At 40.1% G+C, this 15,437-nt stretch overlaps 1 protein-coding gene across 4 annotated transcripts in view; it reads left to right on the forward strand.

The window, feature by feature from the left end:
* The window catches only part of STAG2 (STAG2 cohesin complex component), a 74,094-nt gene that overhangs the window by 26,705 nt on the left and 31,952 nt on the right, over window positions 1-15,437 (forward strand). For all 4 annotated transcript variants that reach the window (XM_058032528.1, XM_058032531.1, XM_058032530.1 and 1 more), the window contains exons 2-5: window positions 10,353-10,497; window positions 11,103-11,181; window positions 12,251-12,412; window positions 15,157-15,253. In XM_058032528.1, coding sequence (XP_057888511.1) covers window positions 10,454-10,497; window positions 11,103-11,181; window positions 12,251-12,412; window positions 15,157-15,253 — 382 coding nt within the window. In that variant the 5' untranslated portion in view covers window positions 10,353-10,453. The remainder of the gene's footprint in view (window positions 1-10,352; window positions 10,498-11,102; window positions 11,182-12,250; window positions 12,413-15,156; window positions 15,254-15,437) is intronic.

Consider the following 15,437-nt stretch of genomic DNA (forward strand, 5'->3'; position numbering starts at 1 on the left):
GGGTATTAAAAATGTTTGAGCTATGACTGAGGATGTATGGAGCACAGATGTTCTGAGGTTGGCAGAGTTGCTGAGATAAGTTTTTAATGAACGATAACAAGGTTTTCATCTTTATTTCTTCTGTTTTAGAGGCAAAGCCAACTCTTGCATACGTGTGTAGTTTGCTTGAATTTTATTTTGTAAGGATGATTATTTAGTTTGATCCACAATCCACTTATGAAAGGCTTAGGTTTTAGCTTCCGATTGCTTGGTTTGGATGTGACACAATATTTTTAATTTTTTTTCCTTAAATACTCGTTTTCCTTTTTGGTGGTATAGATTTTCATTTGGGCCAGGGAAGGATGGACATGGGAAGCAAGGTAATGGCAGTCTTTGGAGCTGCCCTCTGAGTTAGTTCTCCAGTGCTGCTGTGAGACTGTGGGTGATGGATGGGGTGGGTGGGTGAGCGCCCAGTGCTGGGTGCAGAGCAGCCATGGCCCTGCAGGTGGCCTGGGGCACCCTGGGCACTGATGGCCTTGCTGTACCCCAGGCCTGGTAGGAAAAAATGCTGGGCTGGTTGGGCAGAACAGTATTATAGTGAATGAATTATCCTCCCCACCATTTTTTAATTTGTTGGTTTTTTTTTTAGAATTAAAGGTCCAGGTAAGACTAACACCACTTGGCTTGTGTCTGTATTCTTTTTTATTTATTTCTGTGGTGATTTTAGTATCTTTTAGTTACTGTCTGGAGCCAGTTCAAACATTTTGAGTGGTGTGAAGCTTCAGCTAATAAACTGGTGAATCTGAGCTGACCAAATGTAGAACAGAGTTGGTCTCTGTTTGCCTTCTGATCTTGGAGGGCTTGGGATCAACCTGCAGGGGAGAGTGCAGGGGGCTCTGCGAAGGACTGTCCCAAGTGTGCTGTGACCTGGGCTGATACCAGCTGACTGGGAGATCTGCTTGAGAGATTTTACTTCCCACTCTTCAGTAGTTTTATTTTATAGGGTTTTCCCTTATTTCAGCCATCTAATACTGATTGTATCTTAGAATAGCAGCTGAAGCTGTTGCAGTGTGCTCTTGTATAGTCCCTCCTCCAGAATTTGTAATCAAACACAGTTGTTCTTAAAAATGCCCAAAGTTTTGGGCACAAACCCCTGGACTTTTTAAAGAGGAAAATCTATATGGTAGGAGGGAAAGCAGTGGGGCTCCACTAAGTGAGGCAACTTGCAGGTTCACGCTGATCAGTGGCAGAACAAAAACCAGAATTTGCTAGATGGTGGATGCCTTGTCAGTAGGAAAACCCTGCTTCCACCCTGTGCACTGAAGTAATTCCTTGCTGTTGGTTGTACATTTGAACAATGCTAATTCTGCTCAAGGATTTGCTGTGGAGCAGCTTACCTGCTTGCTGTGGACTGTGCATGTCTTCATCCCTAGCTTTTACAAGAGCAAAGATTTTGAGGGGATGTGCAAAGTACATTTTTGAAAAATCAGTAAGTGAAGAGGCATATTGTTGTATTCTGTAGTTTAGCTTGGAAATTTATGGCATTTAGGCAGCTGGAGGGTGTGCTTGCCTTGTATATCATAAATGAACCACTACTCATTTTTTGACTTAAGCAGGCATGTGTGGCTTTCTCCCCCACTTCTTTCCCCCATTTTTTTTTTTCAAGTCTTGGTTGTTATCTGACTTGGCTTTTATTCTTCCTAAGAGCCTAATTTTCCACACAGTCAGGCTAGAACATCTGGAAGCAATCTCTTCTTTGGCAAGGAAAGATGTGACAAACACAATGAGGTGTAACTTCTACTTTTGTTATCTTACCTTTGCCTTTTTTAAGACATCCAAACTCAAACCATTTAAAAGATATATGGGAATTTCAGGTGTGTTTTAACAAAGCTTGGGAATATTGTTGGGCAGGATCATTAGAGAATAACACAGGTATTTTCCCTTTTAATAAGCATAATAGTGGCATTTACTGTACAGTTCAATAATCTTTCAGATATTGTAATGCAAGTATTGAGTGTTTTACAGCCACATTTTACTGGACAGTGTGAATTACTAGTTGCCACTATAAAAACCTCATAGGACTCAAGCAGTAACAGTGTGCTTATATTTCAAAATAGCATTTAACTTCATTAAAGATATGGATGTTATTAATGGTACTTTAATGAGCAATCCTATGACTGTGAAGCACTCACTGTAGCAGGCTCTTTTCCTTCTGTAATAGTTGTTCCACATATTTAATAAAACTAGCAAAAATCAAAAAGTACTTCCAATGAGAGGAGAATTATTTGGTGGTGTAGTTGAGAATGGCAGACTTATTAGGTCAAATAAGTACAAAGGTCCTTGTATATTATTCACTTTTCAAGCCTCTAAAATTGATGTAAAGTCTCAACTTTCACTTTGAATTTTAGCCTGACTTCCTTCATATGCCATTTAAATTTATTTTTTCTTTCATTCTTCCTTCTCCCCCTCAATAAAGCCTGCTTAAGATTTTGCTTTCATAGCTTTGAACTGTGAAAACAAATTTTGCTTTGTGTTGACCAGTGTGTGCATTGCCTCTGGGGGTCTGTGTTTCGTGTTCTTGGCTGTTTCCTGGCTGGCTCTCAGGTTCTGGGGGTCCTGAGATGCTCTCAGCCACCTTCTGGCTGAGGGGTGGTGAGAGGGGGATGGCTCTGTAGGTACTGTGCTGTCTGCTGGATAATGAAAATGGGGGAAATGCTTGTGGAAAAGTAGGGAGGAGCTTTGAGGAGATGGCTGGGACTGGGCAGGTGCCTGATGAACCCAACCAGAAGGTGCTGTCACAGTGCTGTGAGTGTCCCAGGCAGGTGCTGTGTGTGTGTGTGAGTGTCCCAGGCAGGTGCTGTGTGTGTGAGTGTCCCAGGCAGGTGCTGTGTGTGTGTGTGAGTGTCCCAGGCAGGTGCTGTGTGTGTGTGTGAGTGTCCCAGGCAGGTGCTGTGTGTGTGAGTGTCCCAGGCAGGTGCTGTGTGTGTGTGTGTGAGTGTCCCAGGTGGGTGCTGTGTGTGTGTGTGAGTGTCCCAGGCAGGTGCTGTGTGTGTGTGTGAGTGTCCCAGGCGGGTGCTGTGTGTGTGAGTGTCCCAGGTGGGTGCTGTGTGTGTGTGTGAGTGTCCCAGGCAGGTGCTGTGTGTGTGTGTGTGAGTGTCCCAGGCAGGTGCTGTGTGTGTGTGTGTGAGTGTCCCAGGTGGGTGCTGTGTGTGTGTGAGTGTCCCAGGTGGGTGCTGTGTGTGTGTGTGTGAGTGTCCCAGGTGGGTGCTGTGTGTGTGTGTGTGAGTGTCCCAGGCGGGTGCTGTGTGTGTGTGAGTGTCCCAGGCAGGTGCTGTGAGTGTGTGAGTGTCCCAGGCAGGTGCTGTGTGTGTGTGTGAGTGTCCCAGGTGGGTGCTGTGTGTGTGTGAGTGTCCCAGGTGGGTGCTGTGTGTGTGTGTGTGAGTGTCCCAGGCAGGTGCTGTGTGTGTGTGTGAGTGTCCCAGGCAGGTGCTGTGTGTGTGAGTGTCCCAGGCAGGTGCTGTGTGTGTGTGTGAGTGTCCCAGGCAGGTGCTGTGTGTGTGAGTGTCCCAGGCAGGTGCTGTGTGTGTGTGAGTGTCCCAGGCAGGTGCTGTGTGTGTGTGTGTGAGTGTCCCAGGTGGGTGCTGTGTGTGTGAGTGTCCCAGGCAGGTGCTGTGTGTGTGTGTGTGTGAGTGTCCCAGGTGGGTGCTGTGTGTGTGTGAGTGTCCCAGGTGGGTGCTGTGTGTGTGTGAGTGTCCCGGGCAGGTGCTGTGTGTGTGAGTGTCCCAGGCAGGTGCTGTGAGTGTGTGAGTGTCCCAGGCAGGTGCTGTGTGTGTGTGAGTGTCCCAGGTGGGTGCTGTGTGTGTGAGTGTCCCAGGCAGGTGCTGTGTGTGTGTGTGTGAGTGTCCCAGGTGGGTGCTGTGTGTGTGTGAGTGTCCCAGGTGGGTGCTGTGTGTGTGTGAGTGTCCCGGGCAGGTGCTGTGTGTGTGAGTGTCCCAGGCAGGTGCTGTGAGTGTGTGAGTGTCCCAGGCAGGTGCTGTGTGTGTGTGTGAGTGTCCCAGGCAGGTGCTGCTCTGCAGGGCTGCTCCTCCCCTGACAGGTGTGTGAGGTGGGCAATTGGGGCCTGCTCAGCCCCACAGAACTGCAGGCTTGGCAGTGGCTCCTCCCGAGAGAAGGGTGGGAATCCTGGCAGGAGCCATGCAGGGCCTGCAGTTTGCCATGTTGGTGTAGGAGCTCCTGTGTCACAGCAGAGCTCTGCTGCTGCTGGGATGCTCTGACAAAGCTGGCAAAGCTCCTCATTGCCTTTGTTGGGAAGGTAGAGTTCAGCTGCCCATGGTGCATCCAGTGACTTGTGTGGCTGCAGGAGGAGTTGATGCAGTTGGTTGATCCAATGGAGGACTAATCATGGGGGAAGGAAATGGTTTTGGTTTTATAATTTTTTTGCTGCTGGTTTGCCTGAGTGCCAGAATGAGCAGAAACTTTCCTGTGTGTTTAGAGAGAGGAAAGGAAAACCTACTGCTTGCAGTAACAGCCCACAGTGTTGGAAAGGCATGTTCTGAGATGGCTCTTCCCCACTTATTCAGCAGACTTGTTGTATGAACTAAAGAGCAAATGTTATAAAAAATTAATAAAGAGCAGGCCAGGGGAAAAAATTGTAGTGATGGCATAAAATCAACAATCATCATAACATGGCTTTTAAAAATTTTTTGAAAGATGGAGGGTTGTATGTCCCAAGTGGTGTGGAGGGGGTGTAACAGCTGGAAGTTTAGGGAAAAAAATGAGACGAAAGAGACTGAAAAGATAAGAGCTGTGTGAATTCAGTAATTTAGGTTCTTTGTTGGCATGTTAACTGTTCAGTGGCTTTGGCACAGTGGATTGGTGCTGTGTATATTGACCATGTCTCTCTTGGTAAGCAAGGAACAATTGTAGATTGATGGTCTCTAGTTCAGGTCTTTCTGTAAAGGAATTGCAAGTCTTATTTGTTAAGTAAACAGCATAGAAATAACCACACAGATAAAGGTATTCATTGCATTATTGTTTTGTTTACTCTTGATTGCACTATCTTAATATGATCAAAACTGCTGATATGGTTATAACTAATATTAAAGTGCAGTTACATTACAGAATTACACCTGAAGTACGTATTCTTTATTTTACTCAAATTGCTTCAAAGCTTGTTGGCAGCTGAAATACTGGGCTGTGTACTATTAGTAGAAATAACACACTCTTTGAGGTCTGTAGAGAATGTCATGCACTTGCTCAAAATCTTGCTTACAAGTCCACTTACAGAAATAGAAGCAAAAGGAATATGAAGAAGCAGATTTGTCTTTTTTTTTCCTGAATAACTAACACTTTTTAATCAAACAAAAGGTTAGGCACATTCTAGTTTATCAGAGAAAGGAGTGAGAGGTATAATGTAGTTGATGCTCTTTTTCTCTTCTAAAATAGTTGAGGGAAAATACTGGACATATTTCTGATCCTTTATTTAAATTTTATCTGACTAGCATTGTAACTGTTGCTGTTGCATAATTGGTCCTGAATCATCAGCATCTCTCATTCATGGATAGGTAAATAATTCAGAGATGAACTTCAGCCTTACTCTTCAGCATCATAGTTTGAGAAGTTGTAATTTTCTGAATTAAGTGAGGTCCTTGATTTTGCAGGTGATTAATTGAATTACAGAGGAAAAAATCAATACATCTCTGAACAGCCTATTCTGCCTTACCCAAATCTTTGTCCTGGCCATCTAGCCATTTTTTGAAATTTGCATCTTTGCCTTCCCAACAAAATGATAACTGTCTTACTGATTTGCATTATAAAACTTCCAGGTGCCAAGGATCCAACAGCAACCAAAATAAACAGCCTGTGTAGAGAATCCTCCCCAACCAAAACCCATCTACCTGAAACCTCACAGTGAGCTTGATCAATAACCCTGGAGTTACTGCATTTACACAAGTGTACAAAGCACAGACATTTGGGGCTGTTTTTGGGATTGTTTATAGTGTATGTGTGTATACACATATAATTAGGTATATTCTTAGAGCAAATGCTGCTCACTGAATTGCATTAATAGATCTGTGCATGTAACAGGAATTGTGGGAGGACAGGTAGCCCTCAGCAACTGCTGATGACAGCAGATGTGTTATTGTGTGAGTTGTGCTGGTGAATGCTGTCCACTTTTGGCAGAGTCAACATTTGACCAGTGTATTTGAGTTAATCACAGCCATACCTAAATATTAATGTAATAGGGATAAATAGCCTTTAAGGTTTAAATCTGTTTTTGAATGAATATGCTTTTGGAGTCTTGATAGTGTTTCGTGCTTGCCTCTTGCCTTTAACAGTCAAATTCTTTTAAGTAGGAGCCCCTCCTGCATTTCTAGTTGGAAGCATTATGTATGATTACTGTTGCTGGACTGCTCCTGTTGTTCCAGTAGGTTTTTTTAGTTCAGTAATGTTTTGTTAGCAAAGTTTTAAATAGCAAGGTACAATAAAGGGATGCATTATTTCTGCTCTTAGAATGTTTTTTGAAATCCTTCTTGTTGTTTTGAAAGCCAAATACTGAGATTAGTCACACAACAGTAGCTGTATGCATTTTTGTCTTTGTAAGAGTCATTGGACTCAAACATGTATGTGCCTTTATTTAAAAATGTTGAAGAAATCCTCTGGTGTCATAACAATCTAAATACAAATCTAAAGGAAATGTGCTACAATATTGTCACAATTTTAGCAGTCTGTTATAAAGTTTATTGCAGAGAAATAACTAGGTCAACCTCTGGATGACCTGTCTTTTGGAGTTTCTTCAGTTCGCTTTAGGCTAGAGCTCCACCTTGTGATCCTTCAGCAGGATACATTTTCTTTTTATAGTTAATAATTTAATTATGATTTCACAAAGTTGAATGCCTTTTAAAGTTTTCACAGGCTTGAGAGATTTCAGTATCTGCTTGGGAAAATTAAGGTTGGAATTCTGTGAACATGCCAAAAAAGAAACTCAAGAGCTGATTTTTATGATATAGTTTAGTTTAGAGTTAACTTCCTAGAGTTCTTAAAACAATTTATTAGAACTCATTTAATAGAAAATGTAAACTTGCACCGTTTGGAATGACATCTGCAAGAATTTCACTGTGATATATGAACTTGATGTATTTAAAAAGTTTTGGTAGGAAAATCATTCATATAAGCATCCTTCTGTATTGACTTCCTGAACCACATGCTTTGAATGAGTCATCCAGTGTGGGCATGAAGACATGGCTGGCAGTAGTCTTGAATTCCCAGAAGGTGTTTAATGGGATGAAGGATCTTGGGGAATGACCAGTGTCACTTCTCCCATACCAGAACAAGAGAACATGACATAAAGTTGGAAAGTAATAAATTCAAGGCAAAGAATATGGCGTTTTGTAGTATGGAATTTGGCTGTGGGAGTTCTTGGATGGAAGATCCTCCATTGAGTATTGAGTTCAAAAACTATTTGGAAATACTAATGGAAAAAAATAAGGTGTTGTGAAGTATAGGGACAACCTCTCTGGCCAGCAAAACCCATAGATTATTTCTGGATGCCAGGAAGGCATTCAGGGAAACTTTGCTCTAAAGAAAACAGTGTTCTTCCTTGGGCAGCTTCTCTTGGCCACTGCCAGAGGGGGCGGACTGGAATGGGTTGACCCTGCTGGCTGAGCTTTCTGGATATGTGTATTAATCTTGGAAGATGATTCTTTAGCAGGACAAATGCAAGGGGGTTTTGGTCATTGCTGGAATTTAAGCTTCACGCCTGAGATCTGTTACACTCTTTCTTTGTGCACCATTGCCAGGTGTTCATCTCTAGCTTCTGTTTTCCAGAGTACCAGTATCTAGTTGCACTCATGAGGGCTAAGTTTGTTCTACTTTCAAGAAAAACAAAAAATATGAATCTTAGTAGTTAATGCTTCAGCATCAGGCTGAACTTGATATGTCTGTTCTGTTCCAGGAGGTGATTCTGACAAATGCTGCATTTTCTCTCATGTTTTGTGGTCTGTACTAAGATGAACAGTTCTGACAAGAAGTTCAAGTTGGTGTAAATGGCAGACAGCTTTTGTTACTGATTTATTTGGCTTGTTTGATGTAGAGAACAAGTACTCTAGTAATTTGCCCATTCTTTTTCATAGTTTTTGGTTTTTTTTCTTTAATTTCTGTGATTCTAAGAATTTACTGAGATTTTTGCAAAATTTTGTAGGATGGAATGTTTGGGTTTCATATAAGGAGCCAAATTGCTTGTAAGGAGTATGATTGTTGCTTTAGTAGATGTCTTGCCTCTTAACATTGAAAAATGTAAACTAGGAAGAATCAAATACCAGGACATTGATAGACAGGTTGAACTTGAAACTGGTGGTTTTTGAAGTTTGCATCTCTGCTTTGCACTGGGACTGAATCACAAGCATTCCTCAAAAAGAACTTGTGTAGATGTTTATCTTCTTCATTTTTCTATTTTCTGTTCCCCCTCCCTGTACAGCTGAGCAGGTGCCAAGCCTGATGACCAAGTCATTAAAGTTTGTCCTTTTCCCAAGTTCGAGTTGCTGATTGAAATAAAAGTAAATATTAAGAGATAAATAAATACAAAGTGCACAAAACAATTCCAAAGTGTAAAGCTTTTCGATATGTTGGCTTCTGAGCAGGGCATTTCACAGATGGCCTGGATGGTATAATATCACCTTGCCACCAAAGAAGGGAATTTTACCCTTCCCTCCCCTGCTGGAGGCTGTGCAGTCTTGTGTTTCCAGTGCCTTGACTCTGGAAATCTGCTATTGAACCAGTTTAACTTGAAAATCTCAGGGGAAAGTACTTGAGTTGTGTTTTGCCCATTTTAGTGGGGACTTTGATTGGGTGATACTGCATGGGCAGAGCCTGCAATGGTGAGTGGCTGGGCAGGGGTTGCCACAGGGAGGGTGAGTGGAGTGCATTGGTCATGTGCCCGTGTGGTGCCTTTAGAGAAGGGAGCAGTGCAGTGGCAGAGGGGGCTGCCATTCTGCAGCATGGTTTTTCTTGGAGCTTTTTACCTTCTGCTGTGTTTTGGATGGAAGATGCTTTTGTGTTTGCAGCCTGTCTTGAGATTGATCATCTTGAATCTCCCTGCCTTTGCCACTATTTATTTCCACTGTGGTTCTCTACTTTAATGTAATTACGTGAAATGTGAAGAAAGAGAACTTAATAAGTTCAGAGTTTATGGTTTCTCTCATTTCTCTAAATCTGGAAGCTACAGTGGCCCCTAGCATTCAGAATAAGCACTTGCAGGAGAAAACCTGTCCAGCCTCTGCCACACGCTCAGTTGAAATGCAGTCTCTGGAGCAGAGCTACCAGGCTTTGAGCAACATGTGCTTAGCATGCCAAAATGAAATCTTTCCCTCAAATACCTAATCACTCCAGAAAGCTGCAGAGTCAGCAGACTGACTCTGAAGGTTTTTCTCCTTGGTATTCTGTTTTTAAAATTCCTGAACATCATAATTCCTTAATTTCTCTGTGTAAAAGTTAGCCTGGGGAGCAAAGTGACACAGAAACCTTAGCGGATGGCTGAAACTTGAAGTATCCAGGGAAATTTTTTCCCCTCATTGATGATAGGAAAAATAAGAGAAAAAACTAAATTTATTATAATGAACAGTAGTATAATGAAGTTTAAAGCAAGTATTTCACAGTCTTTAGTTTTCTTGCTAATACAATTGTGTTTCCACTGTTTTCCTTTATACTATGTGGATAGTGTTATCTTCCTTGATACTCCTAAGAGTCTTGTCAAATGCTTCAAATGTTAAACCTGTTGTAAGTCTGGTTTATCAGCTCTGGAAGACATGGAGTTCTGAAGCAGCTGGTTATAAGAACTTGTTGTAAGACATTGTATTTATGGAAGATTACATGGAAGTTGGCAAGTTGGAGATGTAAAGTTGCTATATATAATATCTTGAAGTATACACATATTGTGCTTCAAGTTCAACATCAAGTCTGGTTTTGGTTTGGTCAACTAGAACTAGAATTACCCTAGTGTGGTCAGTTCTGGGCTCTGCTGCTTAGAGGTGTTAATGAAAACTATTCCAGTTTGCTCATCCTAATCAGGAAATGTGGGGTGGTTGGTGATTTTTTTGTTTGTTTGTTTGGGGTTTTTGAGTTGGTTTTTTTTTATTGTTACATTTTGTTTGGTTGAGTTTTTTTACAGTATTTCTATATTATTTTTCTGCAATGCTTTTACCTTTTGTGGAGTCACTATGTTAGTAGGATCATGAGAGGACTCAAAATCTTTAAAGCAGGGAAAAGCTTGGTTGGAAACAGAGGATAGTATGGTTTATATTTTCTGTGTTTCCAACTCTTTATCCTTCCATATGTGGAATAATTTTCACTGTATTTTTTGATTTATTTCATTCCAGAAGTTGTCTGCTACAAAGGAAGAAAGAAAAGTAAGCTTGCACTTCAGACTGCTTTTTGAATATCTTTCTAATACAGTGGTGTTCCAGAAGATGATAAAGAAATGATAGCAGCTCCAGAAATACCAACTGATTTTACTCTCCTTCAGTAAGTGTTTTAAAAATTTGTTGGTTTGTTTGTAAAAGTATTGTGTCTTTTTTGTGCTATGGTTTACTTTCTCTTGCAAACAAGGAAACATAATAAAGCATGGTGTTATATTTTTATTTTCTATTGAGAAGTTGGTAAAACCATTTAAAAATTTTAATTGAGTATTAATTCAACAGTAACTTAAATCAGATTTAAAAAAATTAAAAAAAACCTTTATTTTAAATCAAGTAGTTGAAATATTTGCCCTTAACTGGAGTGAGTCACTTAATATGTAAAATATGTCATTCCAAATGCTTTAGTTAAAGCCAAATTAATGGCTTCCCTCAGGCATCAGTTCCTTGGTGTTCTTGACATAATTTTACTAAGCCTTTTGTCTTCCCACAATTTTTAAGAAACTGACATTTGAGTTTCCAGGATTTAGAATTAGGTACAGATTACACTTTTGGTTAGAGAAGTAAAGTGATTATTTTAAGCAGACCAAAAGAATCCAGTTCACCACCTTTGGTATTGACTTACTAGACTGAGAGCATACTGTGATTTTATGTAATATATTTAAGAATGTTTCTGATGAAATGTGTGAATGGTTTGTCTTTTTATCCTTGCAGGGAGTCTGAAACACACTTCTCTTCAGATACAGACTTTGAGGATATTGAAGGAAAAAACCAAAAACAAGGCAAAGGCAAAGTATGTTCACTCTCTGGGGATACTGAAACGTTTCTACTATTATAAATTGAAGAGTTTAGCACTTTCTTTGAAGTTGAATGAGCAAGAAGGAATATTTTCTGAAAATGCCAGTGAAGAGAGTTCATATTTGTATTTGCATGGAAATGCTTCATCCTGACTGTTCCTGTATTATTTCCTTAGTGCTCTGAAGGCATAAGGGAGGCAGGGGAGGAAAGGATAAGCTTTGATTTGATCAATCTCTTGGCTTATTTTCCATCCTATACTTAAATTCATCATGTATTCTGTGTTTTTTAGTTTGAAAAGCAAACAGAACAATAATTCAGCTAAGAGTTCTTTAACAGTTGCAGACAGGAGGTTACAGTAGTGGGGTGGGAGGTCTAAACCCAGTCCCCAGCCCTTGTCTCCCTTCCTGGGACAGTTGTCCCCCTCATGTGCCTTTCACAGGCTGCACAGCAGGTGTGGCTCCTTCCCTGCCGTGCTGGCCTGGGCTGTGACCCTCATGGGCACCCCCTGAGCCTGCACCAGGGCAGAGACCTGTTTGTGGAGAGGTGCTGATGGATTTTATACAATGGTCATGTCATTTGTACTTTATGCTCTTTCTACAGACACACCTGTCTGCTCTTCCTCACCCCCCTTGCCAACTTAGTCAGATGAAAAAACAAAAGGTTAATGAATTGCAGAGGAGACTTTGTGATGTGTTAAGGAAATTGCCTTAGCTGTTTAAAAGGAAATATGTGTAATCTGTTTTACAATTTAAACATGAGAAAGATCTGTGTTGTACACTATCACTAATCACATATTTAGTTGCTTAAAGATTTTAAATGAAGGAGGAGCCTGTAGTGTTCTTGTGGGTCTCTGTATCACTCAGGATCAGCTGTTCTCAACTTTTGAATTTTTATTTTATATATATGTAAACATACACACAGAGACACACAGATACACTGACATTTAAAAATATGGTTGCTGAAAATCCAAGGCCTTGCCTATATTTTTCATGGTATGGATAATGATTTCTTTTTTTGAATACTTCATGATAATTAAATAAAGCCTCTTGTGTGTGTGCTTGCAGACCTGTAAAAAAGGAAAAAAAGGACCAGCAGAGAAGGGAAAAAGTGGAAACGGAGGGGGGAAACCCGGTGGTCCCAATCGGATGAATGGACATCACCAACAGAATGGTGTGGAAAACATGATGCTCTTTGAAGTAGTTAAAATGGGCAAGAGTGCTATGCAGGTAAGGCCTGGGATAGCTCTTGGGCTGGGATGTGGATACAATTTAAATATAACAATATTTTCTTCTACATGCAGTTTAATCAAATGAAGTCTAAAGTAATTTTTCCCCTTCAATTTGCTGTTTTTACTTCTGTATAAGAATAAAAATAAAGTGGTTTTGCTTTGTTGATGTTTGAATTTTAATGAATTGATTTTTCATTTCTAAATGTTATTCATGAATAATCACATATGAAGTGATGAAATTTGTACTACAATTCAAAATAAGTTTTTGGTATCCTGAACAAAGAAAGGTTATTTTAGATTGCATAACTTTAAAGTCCTTCTTGTGTGGTGGTAACTAAATACAAATGTGGCTTAGACTTGTTGTTGTCATAGAACTTAACAAGAATCTGTAGTTTTTACATGCATCCAGAGCTTAGATTATCTGAAAATAAATAGTTGCTTCTCTTCTCTCATGCAAAGTAAAATCACTAGCTAAAACTTACAAGCTCTTCTTTAAATTTCCTGACCCAAATTCCAGCCAATTACAGTGTAGCAATACACTCTGGCCAAGTCAACTTAGGGTAGATATAACCCCTTCAAGTATCTGCATTAGGTACTCCCCCCACTGCATTTACTAACAGGATGGAAGTCAGACTATTAAGAAATACAGCACTGCTTTTGTTGGTTTTTTGAAATATTCAGGTAGGTAACTGGAGTGTTTGCTTGGCTGTGAGTCCCCAGTCGAGATAGGGTTAAAGTATAATAAGTGTAAGCCTGTCAGCCATGAAGCTTTGCTGCTGACTCACTCATGTGACTCCTGGCAGTGTGGAGGAAAGACTATCTTTAGCTCTGGAAATCTGGAGTTTGCTGCTCCTGTAATACACATGCAGGAAGCTGGGTTGCTGTGCAGTTCTCTCAAGGTTTACAGCTGGGAACAAGAACAAATTACTTGGATGTATTTGCACAGAGAAATTCTGATTTCCCCATCATTGGTTTTGTTCTATTTCAAAGCAGATGGAAAAGCAATACTTCTCTAACTGTTGCTCTGTGTGCAGCTTGTTCAGCCAGTAATCAGTAATTGTATCTTCATGAATTTTTAACTGTTTAAAATTATATACAGTCAAAATATTTTGCTTTCTAAGGGCAAAATGAACCTTTGCCAGGTCTGATTACTTTGTTGAATTGGCAAATTGATACCTGAATTGTGGTCATTTTTTTTAAAACTAGGAAGAAAAAAATTTCTCTAATTATTTTTAAACTAAAGTCCATTTCAGCAGTCAGAGTACAAAGTTTCCTCCATGGCCCTCAGTGTTTGCTTATCTGGGAAAATTTTGGTAATAATTTTAAGTTAACTGTTGTATTTTAAATTCTATTCTGTACCTTCTGAATTGGTTGACAAAGTGCTCTTAAGTAATGGTTTGGACTTGACGACCTCAAAGGTCTTTTCCAATGGAATCCATTCTGTGATCCTGTGAATTGGTGTCTCTTCCCTGGCAGAAAGTGGTGGTTCATTCACTGAAACAAAATGTTTCATGAAACAACTGTTTTGCTGGCACTTCTTTAAATTGAATAGATTCTGAACACAAGGCTGCCTAATGGAAATATTTATTCCATTCCTATCATTCTTCAGTTCTTACATGATGGCCTTCTTTAGAAGCCGAATTTGTTTTCTCCATATTTCATTCATCCCTTCAGGTCAGTCCACTCAGGTCCAGTTCATAGGTTCTTTTCCTCCTGGAAAGAGCATGACAGCTTCACTTTGAGTTTTTCATTGTTTTTGTTGTGCTGACAACAGTTGTGCATGACACTATAAACAATCTGAGATTCAGGGAAGAGGGATTTAGCTGTATCTCTGTTCAGAAATTTTTCTTCAATATGTTTTATTTGTCCTCACAGCAATATTGGCTGTGAGAGTGAGCACTGAGAATACAGACAAGGAAGCCTTGGAGATGGTGCATAGTCCAGCTGTCTTTTGAAATTCTGAATTACTCCATCATTTAGGGAAGGGTACTGACATATTAAAAGAAGTCAAACATGAAAACTTGATACTACAGAGAGTCTCTTGTACCTATGTTAATAAAATTGTGTGTCTGTTGTTTTATGACCTTGGCAGTAGATGGTTTGTACTCTACAAATGGATGGTTAAAACATAATTGCATGTAAATTCTGTTTTCTCAAAATGATTTTCACAGGTTTAGTCGCTTCACATTAAGGTCTTTTAATAAAACGTGCTTATTCCTCTTTGGCTTAGTGACTACAGAGTAATTAACATCCATGGAGTGTAGGGCAGTGCTGTTCATCCTGTTATGGCAAATGTGGATGAAGCAAAGTTCATCCAAGGGACACATTTTTTGAAGAATATAGGGAGCTGTAGCTGTTGGAATTAAATGTACAAATAATATCTTCAAAGAAATATCAATGGCTTGGCACAGCAGGGGGAGGGTGTAAATAAAAAACCTGATTCTGTAAAATACCCCAATTATTTTTTGGGTTCTTCCCAAAAATGTTACTGTAGAAGGATGTGGTATTCCTGTGCTTTATGTTCAGGTGTCAGTTTTGTACTGGTATATGTTTATAGAATCAAATGAGTTCTTGAGAACATACAGCAGTAAAAGGACATTTAAACATTTCGTTCTGTATAATCAAAAAAGAGAGTTTTCAAGTTACTTAAAGTGATGAAGAAGAATTACTTACTTGAAAGCAGTTAAGTAACAATGTCTTCAATTTATGAAAACTGAGCAGTGCCTTTTTGTTTTCTTTCAGTCTGTAGTGGATGACTGGATAGAGTCATACAAACATGACCGAGATATAGCACTTCTTGATCTCATCAACTTCTTTATTCAGTGTTCAGGCTGCAAAGGTAAGATACTCAATTGGTTACTCATCTGTTTAAGCAATATTACAGCATGATTCTCAGTCTTTGCTTTCATACCACTGAGGCTGTAAGACTGCTTCATCCCCAGAGCTAGTTTACATTTTCAGGTTCGTGGAGTTAAGCAAGTATTTCTGAATGTGGGAGCAGGAGGTTTAGAAATCCTATAATG

This window comes from Melospiza georgiana, chromosome 12, assembly GCF_028018845.1.
Source record: "Melospiza georgiana isolate bMelGeo1 chromosome 12, bMelGeo1.pri, whole genome shotgun sequence".
Classification (NCBI taxonomy): domain Eukaryota; kingdom Metazoa; phylum Chordata; class Aves; order Passeriformes; family Passerellidae; genus Melospiza; species Melospiza georgiana.